General features: G+C 49.3%; 1 protein-coding gene across 10 annotated transcripts in view; it reads right to left on the reverse strand.

The window, feature by feature from the left end:
* ERI3 (ERI1 exoribonuclease family member 3) overlaps positions 1 to 22,808 on the reverse strand; it is a 126,850-nt gene that overhangs the window by 47,437 nt on the left and 56,605 nt on the right. For all 10 annotated transcript variants that reach the window (XM_019807069.2, XM_011233713.3, XM_002926313.4 and 7 more), the window contains one exon: positions 12,758 to 12,830. In XM_019807069.2, coding sequence (XP_019662628.1) covers positions 12,758 to 12,830 — 73 coding nt within the window. The remainder of the gene's footprint in view (positions 1 to 12,757; positions 12,831 to 22,808) is intronic.

Raw genomic sequence — 22,808 nt, forward strand, 5'->3', positions numbered from 1 at the left:
ACCCCAGGAGAGCTCACACACTCCCTTGTTCTCAGGATTCACTTCCTCAAGGACACAAGAGAAAGATAGAGGAGGCTCACAGTGGGACCAAGAGAAAGAGGTGGCATCAGCTGACAGGACGCAGACTCTGAGCAGCAGCCAGCAAGAGGAAGACCACACGGTGGGCCTCGTTGCAAAGACCTCCCACGGAGGGCACTGCAAGCAACTCCAGGGTAGAGGTCGACTTGTAGCAGCAGCAGGGAACCTCATGGAGGAAGAAGGCATCCCAGCTGCCTTGAGCTGACTGCCTCATTTGTTCCATCTCCCCTTGTGGCCATACTCATGGGAGATGCAGAACAAGGCGGGCTAACCCCCTGGCGGAGAGTGTGCTAGGCTAGCCACTCACACGCGGAGTGCCAGCACTCTTCTAAAAGCTTTACACACATCATCTAATTGATTCCTCACACTGTATTGTGCTGTTTTTGTTTTTTTAGAGCAAGGGAGAGAGGGTGCGGAGAGGCAGAGGGAGAAGGAGAGAGAGAGAATCTTCAGTGGGCTCCATGCCCTGAGAGGAGCCGGAGGCGGGGCTTGATCTCACAACCCTAAAATCCTGACCTGAGCCAAGATCGAGCTGGGCGCGTAAGTGACTGAGCCACCAGGCACCCCGATTACTCACTGTAATTTGCCACATTCTGCTTTAAGGACGTGGGCACAGCAGTGTCAGACGGCTCAGAGCTGATAATGCCACAAGGCATGGTGCCATTTTTCCCTTCCTGCTATCCTGGGCCCATAGACTCTTCCCTCACATGGACATAAATGTGGCATTTTTCTGGAGCTACTGCCACATACTTAGAAGGAAGCTTAGGCTGGCTCCATCTAGACACCAGGCAATGGTACCTTCCTGTCCTCACTTGCTCTAGCTTCTCTGGGAGAAGGTATACACACGGCTGGCCCACATCAGTAGCTTAAAAACTCTGCAAACTATTATATGTAGTTCCCCAGTCCGGCATTGCCGCACTCCTCCAGGCCTTTGCGTACACTGCGGCCTCCACCTGGAATGCTCTTCCCACCCTGTCTCTCAACACCTTGAAGGCCCAACTCGGTGTTTCCGTGGAATCTTTGTTGACTTTCTCTCCTGCACCCCAGATGAAAATGACCCCTACCTCCTCTGCGCTGGAGGCAAGACAGCAGTAAGAGCATGGTCTCTGGAGTCTACTGCCGAGACTCAGATACCTGCTCCAGCACTCACTGCTGCTGAACCCCATGCAAGGTACTTAACCTCTCTGGATCTTAGCCTCCTCATCTGTAACATGCCAATAATAGTGCTTATCTCACAGAATTGAGGATTAGTGGCCTAATCCATATAAAACATTTAGAGTAGTACCTCTTCATTTTTTTAATTACCTCTACTTTACAAAGGAGGAAACCAAGATTCCGAGAAAGTAAGTAACTTGTCCAAGGTCAAGATGCAGGTAGTGATAGAGCCAGGAATCGTCTGAAGATAAATGTGACTCTGCACGCCACGGGACACCAGCCATGCTGGTGGCAGCTGGAATCAAGAACATGAGATGGTCAACTCTGTTCACTACCTTCACATGCAGGGTAAGCTCATCCACAGATGGCATGAGGCTCCTCCTCCTTGGCATGCCCGTGAATTCTGCCGGGGGAGCCTCTTTCTCCTAGCTCCTACACACAAAGTCTGTCTTGAGCGCCTCTCTCCTTCACCCCTGTAGCCTAGTCACCTCAGTCCGAATGGCCAGTACAAGGACAAGGGAGGACATTTCATGTCCAGGACAACTCTAGGAGTGGGTACTATTTTTCTTCTACAAAGAATGACACTGAAGCTGAAAGAAGTGACTTTCCTGAAACCCCACAGCTAGTAAGTACAATCAAGATTCTAAACCAAGCCTACTGGACCCCGGAACCTACTTCTTTGTGTCAGGAATTAATTGTCTTTTATAGGTTCAGAAAGGTTAAGGAATTTGCTTCAGATCACATAGGTAGTTGGGAGCAACGTTAGAAGTCTGAGCCAGACTCGTCTGATTCTAAAGCTTTCTCTTGCACAAATGGTCTCCAGCCTGTGAGCTACATCCCCCGGGGGTCAGCATCCATACCAAGCATCACCTGAAGATTAAGTGAAGGGTCCATCTCACATATAGCCAGGCCATTTGTTTATGTAGGTTTAGGCAGATAGTGCTGTAATTAACAAATACAAATCCATTTAAAAGCCAACCAAATTCCCTGTAGCTTTTTTCATCATGTACTTCCCTTATCTCTAAACACCCAAAACATCAGTTCCACCAAGTGCTGAGGGGGAAAAGGAACGTCTGTGAAGTTTTCTGACGTTACCAAGAGCACCATGTACTCTGCCTGCCCACCTCAAGAGCTCTCCCAAACCACGGGCAGGCACTTTGTCAAGGCACTTTCCTGATCCTTAGTTACAAACACACATTACAGAAGTGTCTTTTGTGTGGAATACCTGTCCAAAGTTCATTAGCAGTGACAGAAGGCACAATCCCTTCCAGACTTGAAACCCGTGAATGTTAAGAACCAATGAGGACTCAAGTCCTGAGCTAGGGAAGGAAGGAAGGAGTCAGAGAAGTGAATTTCTGTCTTTCCAACCCTGGCCTCCAACTCCTTCCCTGCCCACCTGCCTAAGATATATGGTCTGGGGAACAGAACACCCCTACCCAGGTTCAAACCCTAGCTCTACCTCTTCCTGGCTACATGCCCTCAGGCATCTTACTTAACTTCTCTAAGCCTATTTGTCTGGGAAATCTGGCAGGGGGGTAGGCATGTGGACTGCGGAGCTCGTTAGTCCAGCCCTATATTCAGTGGGGGTTCAAGTAGTTCTTGTTGACACCCAGTGTGTGCCCAGTCCAGTGCTGAGCACTAGAAATACAGAGACAGGTGGCATGTAGGCCTCAAAGTGCTCACAGTCCACTAGGAAATACAAATGTGTGAGCAGATAATGACAAGAGCATATGATACACTTATTACAAAGTGCTGAAACCATACAAAGGAGGAGGTGATCGACTATTTCTACCAGGTGTCGAGGAACGTCAGAGAATCCTTCACAGAAGAGGGTTCTGAAGGATGAACAGGAGTTTTCTCAACACACTAAAAAGGGAAAGGCAATGTAGGCAAAGGGAACAGAATGAGCAAAGGGAAGTGAAACAGTCCCTTTGAAGAGTGTTTTTGAAGAATGGCAAGAAGTTCGATATGGCCAGAATGTTAGAGGGACAGGAGATACGAAGCTAGGGATGCTGCAAAGGGCCTTGGGTACTTTGCTCAAGAGGAAGGAAGGGCAACAGCCTTCCATACCTACCCTCTTGGCTCCAGTGCTTTTCCTGTCAAAACAAGCACACTGCAATTGCACCCTTTCCTGTGCCTTTGATTTAAGAGTTCCTCTCCTGGCCCTGACAGTAAGGCATTTCTGTCCCACAGATTATAACTCACTCTGGGCTATTATTCAGCTCCCCAGCCCTGGCCCTGCTGCAGTTAGTCCAAACATAATATCCTTCATGCATATATTATCTGTCTCCCTATTATCTGGAATCATTTCGGAATTAAATTTCAGTCCTGCAATATTGGCTTCAGGAGCGGCGCGCTTTATGGGCTAGTCAAAGGTTAGAATACCAATCAAAATAACAGTGCCGATGCAGCGAGACATTTTAATATTCCAAAACCCGGTAATTGTAAAAGGACATAATATTTTTTCCCTGATTACCCCAAAGGCAACACATGTTAACAAGGCGAGGGAAGGAGTGAAAGAAATTTCAGAGTTCAGACAGCTGTAAGACATATTTAAAGGAAAAGCCAGGCAGGGTACTACACCATGGGGGCAGGGAGATGCGAAGAAAGGAGACATTCTCTCCAGCTCCAGCTGCCCGATTCCAAACACAGCACTGTTCCCTCTGCTACCTCTGGACCACATCCCAAGAGCTCATGCCCAAGGGCAGACATTGCAGAGAGCGGGATGAAAGGAGAAAGAGCTAAGGATATGAGTCTTAAGGCCTGGGTTCTAGTTTCAGCTCTACGATCGAGGAGCCTCCAGCCCCCAAGATGGGCTCCTCCCAGGACTTCAGCATTAAACCCAGCAGCAAGCGCTCCAGGCTGCTCTCCCACTCGCCCCCTCCTTGTCCCATGCCTGTTTCTCCACCTCTCCCTCATTTATATCTGGTGCTCTGTGTCCCGTCCTCTGTGCATATATTTCTTCCCTAAGACAGCTAGAGGCCCTGGTCTCAGAGCTGGCCCCACCAGGATAGTGGCCCATAACTGCCCACTGCCCCAAGGACAGTGCTCTGTACTTTGGATGATGCCAAAGACCTGGACCACAGCACGTCTGGTTCTGACCACGAAGTGCTGCAGAAGCATCTGTCTTGGGGCAAACGCTCTTGCCCTCCACCCTCCGAAATAAAACAAACACCTTGCAGGGCCCCTAAATCTTCACACCCCTCTCTTGGTTTTCAGTTCTGTTTTGTTCTTGTTTTTTTCCAAATTAGCTTCTGAATAACCCCAGTGGAGGGGCTCTGCAGGTGGCACCACGTGGCCACCATTCTATAGAGGCCCAGCCTCTGTCAGGCTGCCTATCACTTGGGCAGCTTTATCCCCACAGCTCCGAAACAGTGACCTGACCAACAGAGTTTCAGATCTTTTCACTCCTGATGGCTTCCCAGCTAGCTGAGCCCACTCGCTGGAGCCTCCAATCTGCATCATTCCGACCTGCTGACCTGCCTATGGCCCCCAGCAAAGAACTTCATTAAGGCCAAGAATTTATTCCTCCATAAGCCCTTAATTTATTACTGCACTGATTGGGACTCTGAATGCTCCAAGGTCAGGAAAAGTCACGCTCAATCGTAGACACCAACCTTCCCTTCAGCAGTTTCTCCTGCTGTCCGCTCCCAGGGGAGGGGGAGACAGAAATGCTTCTTGGAGAAATGCTTCTCCTTCTTGGAGGGACCCGAGAAGGTCTCTTCCTCCTTATTCACTCTCTCACAGCTGGTCCCAACTCCACCCCCTTCAGAGCACCCAGAAATTACAGCAGGGCGGATAGCACAGATGGCAGAGGAAAAGTGGAACAGCCGTCTTCACACCCTGGAACATCTGGGTCTGTTAAATTCTAGGTGACCACCTCCCTACAACTTCTGAGCATGACTAGTTGAGCCCTGTCTGTCAGGACTGACTCAGAATCCTCCTAAGACTGCCTGTCTGCTTCCCCCAAAGCCCATCTAAACAGGCCCAGAGGGAATTCCAGACCATTTGTGAGTGTACATGCATGCACTTGCATGGCTTGGTCTGAATGTACACGAACTGTATATGCATACGTGCGGGCATATGTCTGTATATACATTTACCCCTATGTGTCCATGCATACGCAGGGAGAATATATACATTATGTGTGCATGTGTGTATCCATAGACTCACTTCCTTATGGAAGTCGCATCTGACCTATCCCTTTCTTAACCTCTTGTCTACGCTAACATTTTCCTCCACCCAACCCTAGCTACTCACTCCCACAGGCACATCTTGGAGCTTGCCAACATGGAGAACTGCCCCATCTCTGAAATAACTAATTTAGACATCCTGCGCTAACCATAATCTCTTATCTTTCCATGTGGATGCTCAATGACACGTGATACACCTTTCTTCACCTTACTGGGACCTAGCTGCTTTTTCCATAACCATCAGGCCCCCTGCTGTCTTCTCTTTCCTCAATATCCAGCTGAGATCTCATTGTCCCTTCTTGGAAACCACCGTCTGGCCGGTATTTTCAACAACTCCTTTGCTCCTTTCATCACACCTCTTGTGCAAGTCTCCACCCTGGATGAATCTAAATGTCTGCTTTCGGCATGCCTACAGCCAGGCAGCTGAGCTCTGCTGAAGAAAAGCCCTACAACTAAACAGAGTGGTTCCACCATGAATGAATGCCATCAACCTTGACGGGACCCTCAACACTGCCTAGAAATCCTACTCTATTTCTCAAGTTGGCTCAGGCTTCTACTCTTTACTAAAACCATAGCAATCCCTCTCCACTTTCTACAAACCGTCCCAGCCCTCCCCTAGTGGTTATTAGCACATGGCTCACCTGCGTCGTAGAGAAAACGACAAGCCATCAGATGGGAACTACTTCAACTTGCCGTCAAATCCGCACGCTTCTGCCTCTACCACAGCCCCCTCCCCTCCTGCGGAGAGCTGATTCTCATCGTTTTCTCCACCCCATCTCCTCACCATCTCAGAGACCTCTCTCACTCCTATAGTTTCAAACTTTCCTTCGCTACCAGTGCCTACAACCAAGCACGTGTCTCCCATCTTACAACATGCCACCTGCCTCAACCCCACACTTGCCCCATCACAGTTCTTGTCCTTTCTCTCTCCTTCAAAGCCATGTTTCTGAAAAGGTTAACATTTCTCTGTCGCCTCATTTACTCCCCCAATTCGCTCCAGTTTGGCTCCAGTCCCTCTCACAGCATTGAGTTTTCACCAAGGTCGCCGAGGCCCTTCCATCCCAGGCGCTCTTTGTTCAGTCCTGTTACGTGGCTCTCTGCGAGCTGACCGGTCCTCTTGTCCTGAAAATTCTTTCTTTCCGTGGTTTCCGTGGCACCACACCCTCCTGCTCTACCCCTTCTCTACCACTCTTTACTCTTTCATTTTTACCCTCTCTTTAGCACAAAGGGTCAGGCAAAACTTAAGTTCAGTTCTACCTCTGCCGGGTACCAACATGGGACACTGAGCAAGTTGCATCCTCACTATGTGCCTGTTTTCTCAGCCTTAAAATGTGAAAAAGAGATATGCAAATAATAACGGATTATCATTTCAAGAAGTAATCAATATAAAAACTACTAATGAACATTTTAATAAACTATTTTGTTTTTAAATGTGTAATTTACACTTAAACTACATCTCAATTCAAATGCTAAATCTTCATTAGAAATACTAGATCTATATTTAAATTTTAAATAGCTAACAGTTGAAAATGTAAACTCACCAACACAGGTTGTTCTAAAGTTCTTCAAGAAAGTTTATTTACATTTAAGTTAATTAAACTTTAAAATAAAAAAAAATTGGCAACTATACTGGACAACACAGGTCTAGCACACAAAATGCAATCAATAAATGAGAATTTTTATCACTACTATCAGTGACCACTCCTTCTCTATGTCTGACTCTTCCTTCCCTATTAAGTATTGGTGTTTTTCAGTGCTCATCCTAGGCCCTCTTTTCTTCTCACCTTGTATATTCTATACTCCCATAGCTTCAATGATCATTCATACACCAACGACTCCCGTGAATCTGTATCTCTTGTCCAGACCTTATCCCTGAGCCCTGGACCTATACATTTGACTACCTCCTCCGTAGCTTCACAAGAATGTCTGAAAGCATCTAAACTCCATGTGTCCCAATTCATCTTGTCGTCTAATCCCCAAACTTCTCTTCCTTCCATTACCTCAGTGCATTCATTCCAATTCATCCAGTTGCTCAAATCATAAACCTTAAGAGTCATCATGGTTTCCTCCTCCTCATCAACCCTCAGAGCCAATCAATCACTCTTTCCTGTCCATTGTACAGTACGTTCTGCTATAATACTTGTTTTGAAAGAGCACCTTCATTCCAATGCAGTCAATGTATTAGGAAACAGTTTAGCATAATGCAAACTGTGCCTTTGTTTATGTGTGATTTTGTCCATAATCAATACCAGATAAACAGAGGAAAGTATACCCAGCTGAAGAGAGCTGTGTAAGAATACGCAGAATGCACACATGCTTACACTTCAAACATACAGCAGCTTCCTAGAACACTACCTGTATCATAAGCCACATTCATCCGGCTACAACTTCCCAACTGATTCCAGAGAACTCGCCTTCTACCACTTCGCAATAACTCACAAGCTACAACCTTTTCTCATGCCCACTGCCAAGCAAACTTCAGGGTTTTTTCAAGGTACAGTGCCAATATTTATTGTAGTATTTATGTATTTCTTAGCCATTTAACATGTGTAAAATTATGCTACAATTTTTATTAGATTCCTATCTTTTTTTATATGTCACTGATGAAGTTTTTGAGTATTGTGCTCCTAACCCCATTTTTATTGCAACTTTTTATTACAACTTTTCATAGCACGGTGATTTTTAAGAAGGTCTATGCTGTATTATAGCAGAACTGACTGTACCATTTAATACTCTAGAATCAATCCATTTCTCTACATTTCCACTGCTATCAGTTCAATCCTGGTAACTATCATCTTTCACCTGGGCTGTAGCAATGGTCTAATTCTGTGGTTGTCAACCAGGGACAGTACCTCCCCACTCCCACCCCTGTCTAGGCCCCTTGAAATGTATGTGCATATGGCAGGGATGGAGCATTTTCAGCTGTTGCAATGACTTAGAGAGAGGCACTACTAATATCCAGTGAACAGGGGGGACAAGAATGCTACAAGTTCAGCAATGTTGTCCATACAATGATTTCTTCCACCTCAAGATGCCAAATATAGCCCCATTAAGAAAAACCAGTACTGATCCCCCCCATATCAACACTCAGCTCTCTCTACACTGTAGCCAGAAAGAGCTTTTTCAAAATGCACATCAGATGACGCCTCTCCTACGTTTAGTGCCCTTCAATAGCTTCCCCTTACCCTAAGGATAAGGAGGAAAATCTAGCATGTGGCCTACCCCTCCAGCTTCATCCCTCGCCACTCTCCTCTCTACCCCACATTCACTATGCTCCAGGTAGTCATTCATTCAACAAATAATGACTAAACATCACCGTGTGCCAGGAGCTATTCAAAATGATGAGGACAGAACAGTGAACGGAGGAGACAAATATTCTCCACTCTCATGGAACTCACATTCTACTTCCATGAAGCTGCCAGGCTGCTTCTTACCGCAGGGCCTTGCCACATGCTTATCAGCCAATTCCTACTCATCCTTCAGATCTCAGCTTAGACACCCTTCCTCAGGGAACCATTCTCTGATCCCACCCCCCCGTCAGGCCCCCTTATGAAATGATGCCATGACTCTGGACTTAGCAGTGTTATAACATAATTAGAATTATTTAATATCCATCTTTTCTGTTGTATCTCCAGGCCTAGTACAGTACCTGGAACACCGAGGGCACGCAAAAATATGTGTTTACTGACAAAGATGTGTATGTTTATATATATACATGTCTTCATGCTTTACGAACACGTATATATAAATATTTATGCCTGTGTATATTTCCATATATTTCTTTTTTTTTTTTAAGATTTTATTTATTTATTTGACAGAGATAGAGACAGCCAGAGAGAGAGGGAACACAAGCCAGGGGGAGTGGGAGAGGAAGAAGCAGGCTCATAGCGGAAGAGCCTGATGTGGGGCTCGATCCCATAATGCCGGGATCACGCCCTGAGCCGAAGGCAGACGCTCAACCGCTGTGCCACCCAGGCGCCCCTCCATATATTTCTGAAAGTGAATATGTGACTATGTATTTACACTCATACGTATGAATGGAAACACACATACAATTTTGGATATGCCTACTTGGGTATATTCATTCACTTGAGTAAACACGTGTATATTCACGCACCTGTGTGTGTGTGTGTGTGTGTGTGTGTGTGTGTTCTTCTGGCTCCTCAGTGACAGCTCTGACCTCCTGGAGGGAGCTGGGAGCAGGGCCCCAAGTCTTCTCTAAGCTGACAGTTCAATAAGAGTGTAAGATCATTCAATGACACTCCAAATGTCAGCAAACACTGGCCTGCTCCACTCTGCTACAGGGGAAGTGGGTGGAGGCAGGCGATGTGGCAGCCTGGCCACTGAAAAGCTGCTCTTCCCTTACGCAGTGCACACCATTCCTGGACAGGAGAGGCCTTAAGAAATGGGGATGGTAAATTCAGTCCCAGATGACTCAATGGGCAGGTCTTGGCAGCCAAGCAGACCAAGACCCCCCCTACTTTTTCCAGGGGCAAAGTTCTGCTCACGGAGTTGAGGAGGAGAGGAAAAGGAAGGAAAGCGGGGAGGAAATAATAAGATCAAGGACAGGAGGGGTGCTTGGGTGTCTCAGGCGTTGAGCTCTGCCTTCGGCTCGGGTCATGATCCCCGGGTCCTGGGATCGAGCCCCGCATCGGGCTCCCTGCTTGGCGGGAAGCCTGCTTCTCCCTCTCACACTCCCCTTGCTTGCATTCTTCCCTCTCTTGCTGTCTCTGTCAAATAAATAAATAAAATCTTAAAAAAAAAAAAAAAAAGGACAGGAGAGGGCCCTGGAGACAGCCAGGGCCTGGGTCACACAGGGGGAAAGAAGGGCACGGAGTAAGACGTTACACAATACCCACGCAACCCTGGCAATGACCTCTCTGGCTTGCTCTTATTGTTACTCTTTTATTACTCTTATTATTAATCTTTGTGCACCCTGCACTAACTCATGCCATAAAAAGGTCAGAAAGACCACCATGCCCCTGGACCTCCAGGGTCCTGCAGCCTCTCTTGACTGGCTACTGGCAAAACTGGCCCAAAGTCCGGAACTGAGTCATCTCTTCTGCTGGGCCCTCAGGCGCATCTGGAACCTGATGTGGCTGGAGGGCAGAGAGGAAGGGATTAGACCCCTCTAATGCCACTCGCCTCATGCACTCTGGTTTCTCCTAGACCTGCTCAGGTTACCTACCAAGACGCACTCACAAGGCCAACTGGGAACAGAGTCTCCAGTTTCCACTTGTACCCATTTTCCTCCTACGGCTCGGCACAGTCCGCAGAGAACCACAATGAACAGACTCAGGACAGCTTGCTTTGAACCCCAGCAGCATCAAGGTAGCCTTGAGTGGCCATGTTAACACATGGGTCGGCTGTTTTCCTGCCTCTCTGCCAAGGAACCTGGAGGCAGGGAACTATCCAGACACCAAAAAGCCTAGTGAACCTCACAGAGCAATTGTTCAAGGTCAGCGCCTGCCTCGCCTGGCCGGGCCTTCACATTGCATTTGCTGAGGCCAGCAAGCAGCCTCAGATGCACTCTGACAGCTGGCATGTTATGTTCCAGCAGCACAGACCTAGCCACACCCTCATGTAGAGCCCCGCCAAGCCCTGCGTGAGAGGGCCTGTGGAGCCAGCTCTCAAACATCAGCCAGCCAGCCAGCCAGCAACTGTTCACTGAGCACGTACTCTGTACCTAGCGCTGACCGGGACACCTCAGACACAGAGAGGAACCAGCCTGTCTCCATGCTCCAGACGGACAAGTCTGTGAGGCAACAGACAGGAACTCAGTTTCAATAGTCAAAGATCACTGATATCCAAAGGGCCAAGGAGTCTCAAGACAAGAGACTGACTGCTGACCTTCTCAGAAGAGGTGATACCTGAGCTGAATCCTCAAGAAGAGCGAACGTGCCTTATGAAGACGACTGGAGGACGATTCAGACAGAGGTAAGGCCACAGTCCAAGACCTGACGGTAGGACAGAGCCCGGCCCCCTTAGCCAAAGATGGAAGGTAGTTAGTAGCTACTGCTCAGGTCCAAGGGAGATCAGCTGGAGAGGCAGATAAGGGTCAAAGTACAAACAAGCTAAGGACCAAGTGTAAAGGACCTGAGTACCAGGGGAAAGCAAAGGAGTTCACAAATGTTGCCACAAAGAATGGCTGCACTGAGACTGACGGAACAAAGTCCAAGGTCATTCTCCTCTACTGTTCCTCCACATGTTCACTTAGCCCCAGCCCATACACACACCAAAAGCATGTTGCTCCCCTTGCCTGGAAAGTCTTCTCTCCTCTTCAGATTCATATTCCACCTTCCTTGAGTGCCCAGTTCATGACCCAAATCCTCACAATACCTTGTCTTACCCATCAATGACCTCTCTCTTCTCTAAGCCCCTGTTGGAGCCACTACTCTGACCCCTGGCGTGTTCTCTCTTATTTCCTGGGAGTCACTAACCTGATCAGCGGCATGGGGTTCTTAAGGCTGCTCCAGGGCTGTTGCCCTTACATCAGAATTACGGGGGTGAGTCTCTCTAGCAGACTCAGACTCTTGGAGGAAGGATCCCAACAGAGGGATGGGAAGGATCCCTATCTTGGGAGCCTATTCCTACACTTCCCTTCTGCTTACCTAGGAAGCATAGCACATACTAGGAAAGTACAGTTTTCTGGGTAATTCATTCTCTGCCAGGCCCCAATTTCGTAGCTGCACGGGGTCCCTCCCAGCCTACAGCCCCAGCACCCACTCCCCAGGTACTTGGTGCTTCAATAGGGCCAGTCTCCTTCCTCATACTCAAAGGGAATTGGGCTCTAGTTTCCACAGTCCTTCTCACATGAGCAAGGCTCTGATGGGGTGAGGCAGGACCAAAGCCAGCCTGAACCAATTCTACCTCCCAACCAGAGGGAGATACCAGGGCAACTCAGAAGAGTCAGAGGTCACACTCATGATCACATCAAAGAAGGATACTTTCCCAGAGGCTCAGCTAGTGCCATATCTCTCCTAAAGACAATGCAGCTCAGCCCAGTGATTCAGTTCTGAGCAAGAACCTAGAAAGTCCCCTTCGTTGGGACTTCTCTGCACATCTGGATGACACCGCATAGGGCAATGTTATAGTCTACCCCGCAGCCTGATCCCCAAGCAGCTCCCCACTCCCAGAAAGGTCCACACCCTTTCAGTGCATATTAGTTAGGGAAGAGGAAGGAGTGATGTTGAGAAAAGAAAACAAAAATAAATGGAAAGAGATGACAACAAAAAGAGGAGAACAGAGACGAATAAAGAAAGCAAGGGGGGAGGGGATCTGAGGCACAGGAGACCCAGAGGAAGCACCCGAGTGGGGCTCAGACACAGTACCTTTTTCAGATTAATCCACTGCTTGAAGTAATCCGCCACCGGCAAGCCCAAGTACTGGCACTGGCCTGGGAGCCTACAAGAAAGGGAAAAGAGAACAAGTTGGGAACACCCATGTCCCAGGTATGAAGTCTGAATCTAGGAAATGCAAACACACCTCCTCTGGAGGCTAACCCATTAGCCACGTGTCCCACCCTGCCCAAGAAGGGCACCCCACCTCTAGCACCCTGGACACTGGGCTCCAGATCTAAATGGGAGCATCTGGAGCCTCTATTCGAAATAACACCAGCAGCTACTATTTTCTGATGGCCTGCAACATGCTAAGGTCTTACTTGCACTGGCACGTGATTCCTCAGCATGATGCTGGGAGGTATTGTTGCCTACCTTTTACAGATGAGAAAATGAAATTCAGAGGGGTCACCCAAGGTCCCACGGCTAAAAACTGATAGTGCCAAGAACTGAACCCAGGTCTATCTCACCCCAAAGCCTACATTCTTTCCAATGCACCAGTTTGTAGTTGTTTTGTTATAGCAGAGAGGCAGGGATCTAAGATGGGAGGAGAGAGAGAAGGAGCACGTAAGTTGGTGATCGCTGGGCAGGGGCTCTAGTTCACGTTTAAGTTTTTAGCAAGAGGTTTTCTGCCGACGGAGAAGAGACCATGCAAAAGGATAAGAGAATTTAAACCAAGAGCCCATTCTTATTTTTTCTTATACTTTATAAATGGTCTTTCCCTCTAAATAGGATGTCGTACCCGCATAAATCCATTCAACCAAGCATTTACCGAAGTTTAATAATAGGCAGGCACTTAGGACTCAAAACGCAAGACTTAGCCCCTGCTTTTAAGGGGTTCACAATTTGTTCAGTGGGACAGACAATAAAAGAAATAGACTGAACAGCCTTAAGTTGGGAGCACTGGGATACATGAAAACATGGAGGAAGATACCAGAAATAGTAGCTGGGAAAGAACACAGAACTTTCTTGCTAAGAGAAGAGCTTGGCCATAGGCAATGGAAAGCCTCTGAAGAGCTATGATTTACAAAGATTTTTCTGGGGACAACAAAAACAATGCCCTGAAAAAGCTGGGTAGTAGCCCAGAGCTAGACAAAGGCTGTAGAAATAACGAGCAAGGAACAGATATGAGATGTGAAGGATGGGATGCGGGGCCCAATGAGAGGAAGCGGTAGAGCCCAATTCAAAGTTTGTGGCTTGGCGAGCTTCATGCTACTCCCTGAGTTAGACACAGAGAGGGAGGCAGGGGCACAGAGGATATCGGACACTCAGAACCAACCAGTATTTAGTCAATTTAATGACTGTTTTTAAATTCTCTGCCCAAATCACAGTGGACTGCTCACTGCCTCATCCCTGATGCACCACTGGAAGGAGGCGCAAGTTGAGAATGCAGTTTAATGTACATGCATGGCACATGGTGGGCACTCAATGTCTGCTGAGTTCAAAGTGCCTAGAAGACACGTGGCAGGGTGATGAGATCTACAGAGGCGGCTGCATATCCAGTTTTGAGCAGAGGTCTGGACTGGAGATATAAACTGCTGAATCGTTAATGTAATTAAATGAAATTAAAGCCAAAAGAGTAGATCTTCAGGGAACAGTATGGAGTGAGATGAACAGAGGGCCCAGGCTAATGTCATGGAGGTGTTACTGAGCAAAAATGAAATCAGGTCACCCCCAGAAGACCATCGCCACACACAGGGAAGTCACCACTTTACGTGGCAATCAGCTCTAGTTTTGGACTCCTTCAATTCTAGAACATCCTTTCTTAATACTAAACTAAAATCTATCTATAACTTCTTCTCATGAGTCTTTAGAAACTAGAGAGCGAGACTTCCATCTCTTCCTTACAGAGTACTCCCAAGATCTGAGGGCCCAAGAAACTTCCCCAGAGGTCCCTTCTCAGCTCCTTCCAGAATTCCACAGGAGATAATGTACCATGAGTCAGGACTCACCCAACCCACCCTCATTCCTAGAGCTCCTGGACCTTTTTCAGGGTGTCGGATACCCAGAGTCACACATGCTCTTTTGACCTCACTTTATATCAACCTGTGGTCAACCTAAACAACCTAAAAGCACACTTCCCCTTTCTGGAATATATACAACTGATTTTTGAGCTTCAATTACAGGTCATTAGTGTCAAACGCCATGGAGTGGTCAAGCAAGATGACAGTTGAGAAAAACCCAATGAATTTGGCATCAGTAGGTTGGTAGGAGCAGAAGGCAGCATGCAACGTGTCAAACAGTGAGTGAGATAAGGAAGTGGAGACCACAGTGTAAACTCCTTTTTGAGGAAGTCTGGTAGTAAAAATCCAGTTAAGATGACTGGTTCCACCCCAGAAAGTTCCAGCGCAGTCCAGCCTTCCCTCCATTACTCCATTATTTGGCAGACACTGAGAGGAAACTGATCCCCATGTTTCAGGCAGTACAGTAAGGATTTACTTTCCTAAGAACCAAGATCTCTTACTTGAAGGGGAGGTTGCTCTCAAATATCCAGGTGGAGCAGGGACATTAACTACGAACAGTCAATTTTCCAGAAGGGAAGTTCTGGCTGAGACCACATGAAGGAATATCCAGGTAGCACATCCCCACGTGGAAACCAAGGACCAAGAATGTAAGGATACTAGGCAAGGTTTTAAAGGCTGAAAGATAGCCTTAGGGGCTACAATGTGGTTGCTTAAGGAGAACTGTGTCATTTGGATAACTTTCTTATTTCCTTCCATTTTTCTTTCATGTTCCTTATCCTTGTTATTTGTGAAAATGCTTGCTGAGCTCAGCTATTGAAAAACCGCATTAAGGCCTGTGAGTGAAGGGGCCATCAGAAGCAGCAGAATCTGCAAAGGAACAGGTCAGGAGGACTGGCCAGCAAAAGGCAGGGGTCCTGGGGCACCTATCGTACTCTCCCTTAGCCACTCCCAGTGCCCCGATTCTTTTAGATGACATGGACCGGGAGTCCTATTGGCTGTGGCTAACCCTGGTGGGGGGCACAGGGCGGGGGTAGGGGTGGCGGCTCCCTCTTCAGCAAGATTTCAAAGGTAGACATTTCTACCCAAGTAGGAAGGGTCTGGCATAATAGAATCCTACCCGATCCTCTCGGAGGAGGACCTATATATACCAGGGGGGCTGCGTCAAAGACAGACTAGTCAGACCATCAGGCGGGTTGGTCTGCCTCAGATATGGCTCAGCAGGAGCCCTGAGCACTATTTGCACCCCGTGGCTGACTGAAGGAGAGGAAGATGGGACTGTAATTCTCACTCAGGCTCCAGGACTTGCAGGTAGGTACACACGCAGTTTGCAGACTCACAGGCATTCAGGTTGCTGAGTCCTCCAGTCTGTGGCTGCTCCTAGCCCTGTGACTCCAAGACAGAAGCAGACGAGATCCAGCAGGGTCCAGGCCCATCTTCACAAGAGACACAGAGCCAAACGCCAGAACTTGAACTTCCAGGTGCCTCATGGGAAGACAGCTACACATCTCTATGACAGAACCCTACCCAGCTCAGAGAGCACCAAGAGAAACTGTGAGAAAGGGAGGTCAGAGCAGTTGTCGTCCCCTATATAAAATAGGAAAGTGACGCCCAGAGGAGAAAAAGGATTTGCTCGATCACACAACAAGCCAAGGGGAGAACGAGAAGTAGGATCTCAGCCTTCCGACTGCACAAGGCATCCGTCACGCACATGCACTCGGAGTTCTTTACAGCCCCTGGGAAGGCAAGGGCTGGAGCCTTAGAGAGGCAGGTAGCATGCTAAGCATGGTGGTTACTGCTCCAAGGTTCTTAGGAGCCTAAGGCTAGGGTCTGTGGGTACCAGGGGGTACATGGTTCCACCAATTTGGAAAGGAAGAGGACAAAGTCGCCCTGGCACGAAGGGTCTGAATGCCGTGAGTTCCCACCAGATACTGATCCCAGGAAAAGAGCCACTGGCAGTGCGCCCTGGACTAGCCCACGGGCATGAACGTGCAGGCAGGTTTATGGTGCCCAGGTCTCCGTGCAGCTGGAATCACTGGGCACAGAGCTCCTCAACTGCCCAAACATCATCTGGCCATGCTTATTACTGTTGCCCAATGAAATTTTATGCACCAAGTCCACAGGTGTGATTTCCCCTTCTTTATGAGGGTCGGAATGACATCACTGATGGCCAATAGAAAAGAGCCAATTATGTCCAGGCCATAAAAAGGAATGAGATTTTTTCAACCAAATCAAAACTTCCTTCAGCTTCATGAATGCAAGGGGCCCCCTTTAAGGAAGGGCCCCCCAGTCCTGCTGTGGGCTCTAAACCAAGGGATTACAATCACTTTCCAAATACTGTGGGGCCTAGGGCTGGAAAGGGGATCCGCCTTCAGCATTTACCATGTGACGCTGCTCCTATCACACTGGGCCCTAGAGTCATCAGCACAGAACATCAAACCCTCCTCAAAGATGCCTGACTAGCTCCTCACTACTTCTAACTCCAGGCAGGAGTTAGAAAAGATGGGGTATTCCTCAAGTTCCCTTATTACTCCTTCCAAATAACAAAAAAGAAAGCAGAGGGCCCTCCCACTTAGAAAGAACAGTGTGGGAGGAAGAGGGGTACAAGAAACTGCCCCCTCCAACAAGCATAGGGCACAAAGCATAAGGAACCCGGCCCTCCCCACCCACCCCTCAACCAGCCCCACCACCTGCAGCCCAGTGCTTGGGCTGGGCCCAGACAGCCCTGATGGCAAACAGGTGTGACCCGCTCGGCGCCAGCCAAGGCAGGGGACTAGCTCATTAAGGGAACACCACCCTCGCTAATGGGAGGGGCAGGATGAAGCCATTGTGAACAGGAGCTCAGCTTTGAAGATTAGGTGACGCAGAGCTGCGGGGCTCTGCTAGAACTGCTAGGCTGGAGTTGAGGAGGCCAGCAGCATCCATGGAGGTCTGACAGACTGGCAGACACCAAAAGCCAGGACCAGCAGGAGCGCAGGTACCAGGGCTGACAAAAGTTATGCATGCCAATTCCTTCTGCGCTTTTCCCTCTCTAAGTCTTAGAGGCAACTCCAAATCAGGGAGATCCAGGCCATTCTCACTTTTACCAGACTTGAACCCTTAAAGAGCAGGAGGCCAGCCAGATCTGGAGCCATATATGATCTCTTTCTGCCTCTCTGGGAAGGCCATGAGGCCCAGATCTTGAAGTAATGTAGGCTGTCAGTCCTGGTGTCCAAAAGCTCGGGAAGGCACATACGGCTCACCTACAAGGGCAAACTATTTTATCCCATCTGATATGCAGAAACGGGGGAGTATTAAGGAGCAAAGGGATGAGTAGGGAGAAAGGCTTGGTCTTCATCTAAGTCACAGTTGTGCCACGGAGGGCCAGAAGAGTCAGCCTGGGCAAGGAATAGGCCAACAGACCCAACCAATCAGCCAAAGGGACACCTATGAAGGGGAGTAGGGCTTGTTTCCAGGAGGGTCTCTATGCTTGCTCACTCTGATACAAACATGCACGTGGAATGTTGTCACTGGCTGTCCTGCGTTTCAGAGCTGCCAGGTTTCCGAGGCCTAGGGAAAGGTCCCATTCCCAATGGATCCCAGTCTGGGAGGTGCACCCAGTCAGAGCCTTCACAGCCTGTGATGAGTCTGCATCCAGCACAGGCAGGCTAGCCCAGCAGAGGCAGCACTTAGCTAGGGACACAGCTCTTTGTCTCTCCTGTTTCCGTTCCCCCCCACCAAAGGAGATAAACAGACCCTGGGTGATAAACGGCCCGCCTTTCACGATCACTTTTCCTCAAGTTGAGGAGAGTAGCTAGTGATGGATGGGCTGGAATTTGGTTATCGGGAAGGGCTGTCAGCCAGAGGTGCCTATCTCCTCCCCCACTACGCAGGGCATCATTACACTGTGGCGTCGAGGTAAAATATGAGCAAGGGGAGGGAAGGAAGAAAGAGGGGAAGGCTGGGCTCACACAGAGCAAATTGAGCTACAATGAGAGCGGGCACAAGGCTGGGACGTTAGTTATCTGCCGCGACACCTTTATCTCTGCGCAAATTGGTCCTTCCTCCCCCACTGCATCCTCTTGTACAAACAGAGGCAGGCACAATGTGTCACCACTGCAATAGCGTAGCAATTTAACCCGAATTAGTGAGGGGGTCAAGCCAGGAAATAGGGGTTTCTCATTTCAACAGGTTCCTTAGTCTCTGCTCTGAACCACCACGTTGGGGGGAGGAGGGCGGACAGAAAGCAGACTCATAATTAAATTCACTCACTTGGCCACCGCTGATGTATAAAAAATTAATGCTGAGCCTCGTACTTATCAAAGCCGGTTAGTTTCTGTCTCACCTTCGAGGTGCACCATGGCAGAGGACGTGGCCTGGGCCATCCTGGCAGGCTGAGCACCCAGTGCTTTCAGACCAGGCGGGGGTCAGCAAGCTCAGGAAGGCAGACAAAGGTGCTGCCCGAGACAGCAGCCCCATGCCAGCAACCCCTCCTAGAAGCCTACAGGATAGAGTACAGGGTAGGGTGAAGGATGGAGGCCAGGGGGAGGTGTGGTAGAAGGTGATCATATTAAAGATGATCCTGGGCAGTTCAAGAATACGCTTCAGTCTACAGACAGAAGAAGTGTTCTGGCTCCACTCTCCACCCAATGTCCAGGGTGCTTTTAGAGCCGTGTCCAGTAACCCTTCTCTGCCCCCGAGACAGATACACACACACACACGTGTGCACGCATGCACACACACACACGCACACACACACAGTTGTGCTAAAATTGAGGAAACCACTGGCAGCGCTGATGGCAATGACAAGGCTAAAAGAGCCAGGAGTAGAGGAGTCAGGCCATTCCCCAACGGCTCCCCCAGAGCTAGATGGGGGCGGGGGGAGGGAGAGTGCAGGACAATCCCCACCCAGCACACGGCTCTGCCGCACTAAGAGACAACTTGGTCAAGTGCCCACGTGTCCTTGAGCAAGTTACATCACCTCCATGCCCTGCTCTATGAAGGTTGTAGGAGCCAGCCAAGGGAAACACATTCCTACATAAGCACTCATAGAAGGGAAATCTGGCTATAAGGAGGTCAGCTGTGACCAAACCTGCCACAGCCTTCGGAGAGGCTTCCGGACCACCTGCTTTGAGAAGACAGCGCCTTACTCAGGAAAAATATGCTGGAGAAGCTTTGCTAGGGATGACACAGAAAGGGAAAGTCTAAAACCACTGAACAATGGCAAAAAATGAATTCCAAGAAGCCCAGGGATGAGAGGAGGAGTTGTGCATGGAGGAGGTGGCACCTTGGGACTCATTCTCCAAATCTAAAGAATCAGTACACAAACAGGAGGGAACAAAAAATCAAGGCCCTAGTCTAGATACAAAATGGGAGAACATTCTACCTCAATTGCTACCACAGACTTAACGGTATCACTGAGACCCAGGACCCTCAAGGGCAGATGCCAATCAAACCTGATTCCTAGACTCAGGGAGCTTCCAAGACCACCCAGAAGATAATCACAGCATGAAACATAATGATCACACCAGGAAAGATGACAGAAAGGGCCATCCTATTTCTGGTGATGGGAGAGCACTGCTGGGGAGCACTTACAAACACTCTGCTTCAGTCCCCTCTGTCAGAACGAACACACACACACACTCTCACTCTCTCCCTCTCTGTCCCTCCATTCATTCTTCGCCGGCCCACAGCCCTGGGAGAGCACTGACTTCTCAGCCCACTTTGCTCCCACACTTGCCCCCATCCTCTGGGACAGCTGCAGGTTACAATTCCAACCACAGGCTTCAGAAAGATGATACACTTGCTGGAGCCTGCAAAGGGTCAGGAGAGAGTACCGTTTGAAATACCAGCGTGACAGCTGGCTCCTTGTCTGTCTCTTCCTCGCCCACCCCCCTCCCCAAACTTGTCATGGTACAAGAAGTCTATAAGCAGCCCATCAGCTTTAAATATCAGTGTGCGTGAAGCAGGAGCACGAGAGCGAGGGAGCGGGAAGCAGACAGCGAGCGCCTCTGTCGCCACTGCCTGTCAGGGAACACTAATGAATTTCACCACCAGCAGCCATGCTTCAGATGGGGGAGGGGGGAGAGGTGGGGAGTTTTCTAGGGAGAACTCGCAGTATTAAAACATCTTTTCCCAAAGCCCTGTTAATAAATGTCACTGCAGAGCCGAGAACTACGGCCGACTGCTAGGACTTCAAGGCAAGGGAGGGGTGGGGACAAGCCCTAAGGTCCTACCAACAGAAGGAGAATGCCAAGTGTGAGGCTGGAGGGGGCCAGCTAAGTCCTGCAATTGGGCAGGTGACCACCATGACCCATGCTCATCTTATAAAGGCCTTGGGCTACCTGGCGGAGAGGACCAGGACAGGAAGGAAAGGCCTCAGGTGGGGGGAGATCACTGGCTGTGCCTTCCAGGCCAGACTTACTGTCCATCCCACTCCCCATCAACTTCAGCCAACTCACTTCACAGGGAGGCTCATGGGTAATGGACTACAGGGGCTCCCTTCCGGATCTAGGGGAGGCAGGGGAGGCAACTCTGGCACCAGATCCAACAGGAAGTACTTCCACCACAGGTGGCAGGAGCCAGAGCTTATCATAATCTCCGTTTTACAGATGAGGACATGGAGGTTGAGTGGGAATGTGACTTTCCCAAGATCCTACAACTATTAAGTAGTACAGTCAGGACTTGAACCCAAGTCTCTTAATTCTAAAGGCCCATCTCTTTCCACAGCACCATGCAGCTTCTCTGAGGAAGGGCTGATCACCTCATTGCCTCCCAGGCCCTGCCCGTCCCCTCCATTCCCTCCTACTGGTACACACGCACCTTTGGCCTGGCATAGGCCACAGCTGTCATGTAGCACAGGGCTGGGCTCCAGGCCAGGGTGAACCCAGCCTGGCAGAGAAAGCCCTGGGAGTGAGCCAGACCATCACCTGGGAGTCTCCACAGCTCAGAGGGCATGGCTGCAGGCATAAGCCTTCCCTCGGGTACCCTCTGCACAGCTCCGATCAGCAGTGTCTGATCTGGCAGCGACCTGCTGTGCAGGGGGCAAATGACATTTAATTTCCTCTTGGTTTCCCTATGGTACAGACGAAAGGCCGTCACCTGCGTCTGGGTCTGGCGGCACAGCTGGAAGTGTTCCCAGACATGCTGCTCTGGAGAGTTCCCAAACAGAAACCAGAACACAGGCAGAGCAGAGGGACGCCCCACAGGCCAGGCTGCTGGTCGTCCCCAAGAAAACCAACCTCAAATCCCCATTGCCAAGCAGTTACTCGAAGCCTCCGAAAGGCACTGACACGTAAATGGCACCTCCCTGCTCCACTGCTTGCCGGCCCACTCACCAACCATGTCTCCCACAGGGAGCCCATGGCCACAAGAACACAGTGCTACAAGAACCCCGTGGTGTTTAAGATGTACATTAAGTATAATATGCACTTCCCCGGTGCCACAGAGAGTTCAGGAAGTCAAATACCTTCCATCTCCCCAGCCCCTCTCCAGTGAAACAATAAGACAAGTGTCTCTCCAGGGTCTCCCCAAGGCCAATTCCTCCAAGGAAGGGGCACGGTGCCCCACCTGTTGTGACTGTGGGAAGTGTCAGAGCTGCCACCAGGTCCTGGCTAGAGCTCTTTCCCAGATAGAATGGGAGAGGCCCCAGCAGGCAGCAGGGAGGAGGGCAGAGGGAGAGCAGGTGACAGGAGGTTTCCAGGGCACTTTGGTCAGTGTCTCAGCTGATAAGCTATTCTCTTTTTTGGCCAAGGAAATCAAGAGCTCCTTAGCAGTTTGAGCTGTTTCCAAGATATCTCACTCGTCCCCCACTAGTCTCCACCTGGCCTGTGGCCATCTTGACCCTTTGCCTGGGCTGCTTTTGTGTGGCCTACAATGCCCTCTGGAGGCTCCATGGAGAGGCATCCTGAAAGCAGTCAGGTTCTGGGATGTAGACTGATCTATGCTCTGACACACTCAAGGACATAGCTGTTTCCCTTACGCTCTAGGGCTGATCTCCTCTGCCCTGATCCCAGCTTCCCTGACTTCCTCAAAACATGAAAGCACTTGGCCTACACAGAGTCACACTGCTGGGTGGGCATTAGAATAGGCTAGTGGTTTTTAAA

This window comes from Ailuropoda melanoleuca, chromosome 2, assembly GCF_002007445.2.
Source record: "Ailuropoda melanoleuca isolate Jingjing chromosome 2, ASM200744v2, whole genome shotgun sequence".
NCBI lineage: Eukaryota > Metazoa > Chordata > Mammalia > Carnivora > Ursidae > Ailuropoda > Ailuropoda melanoleuca.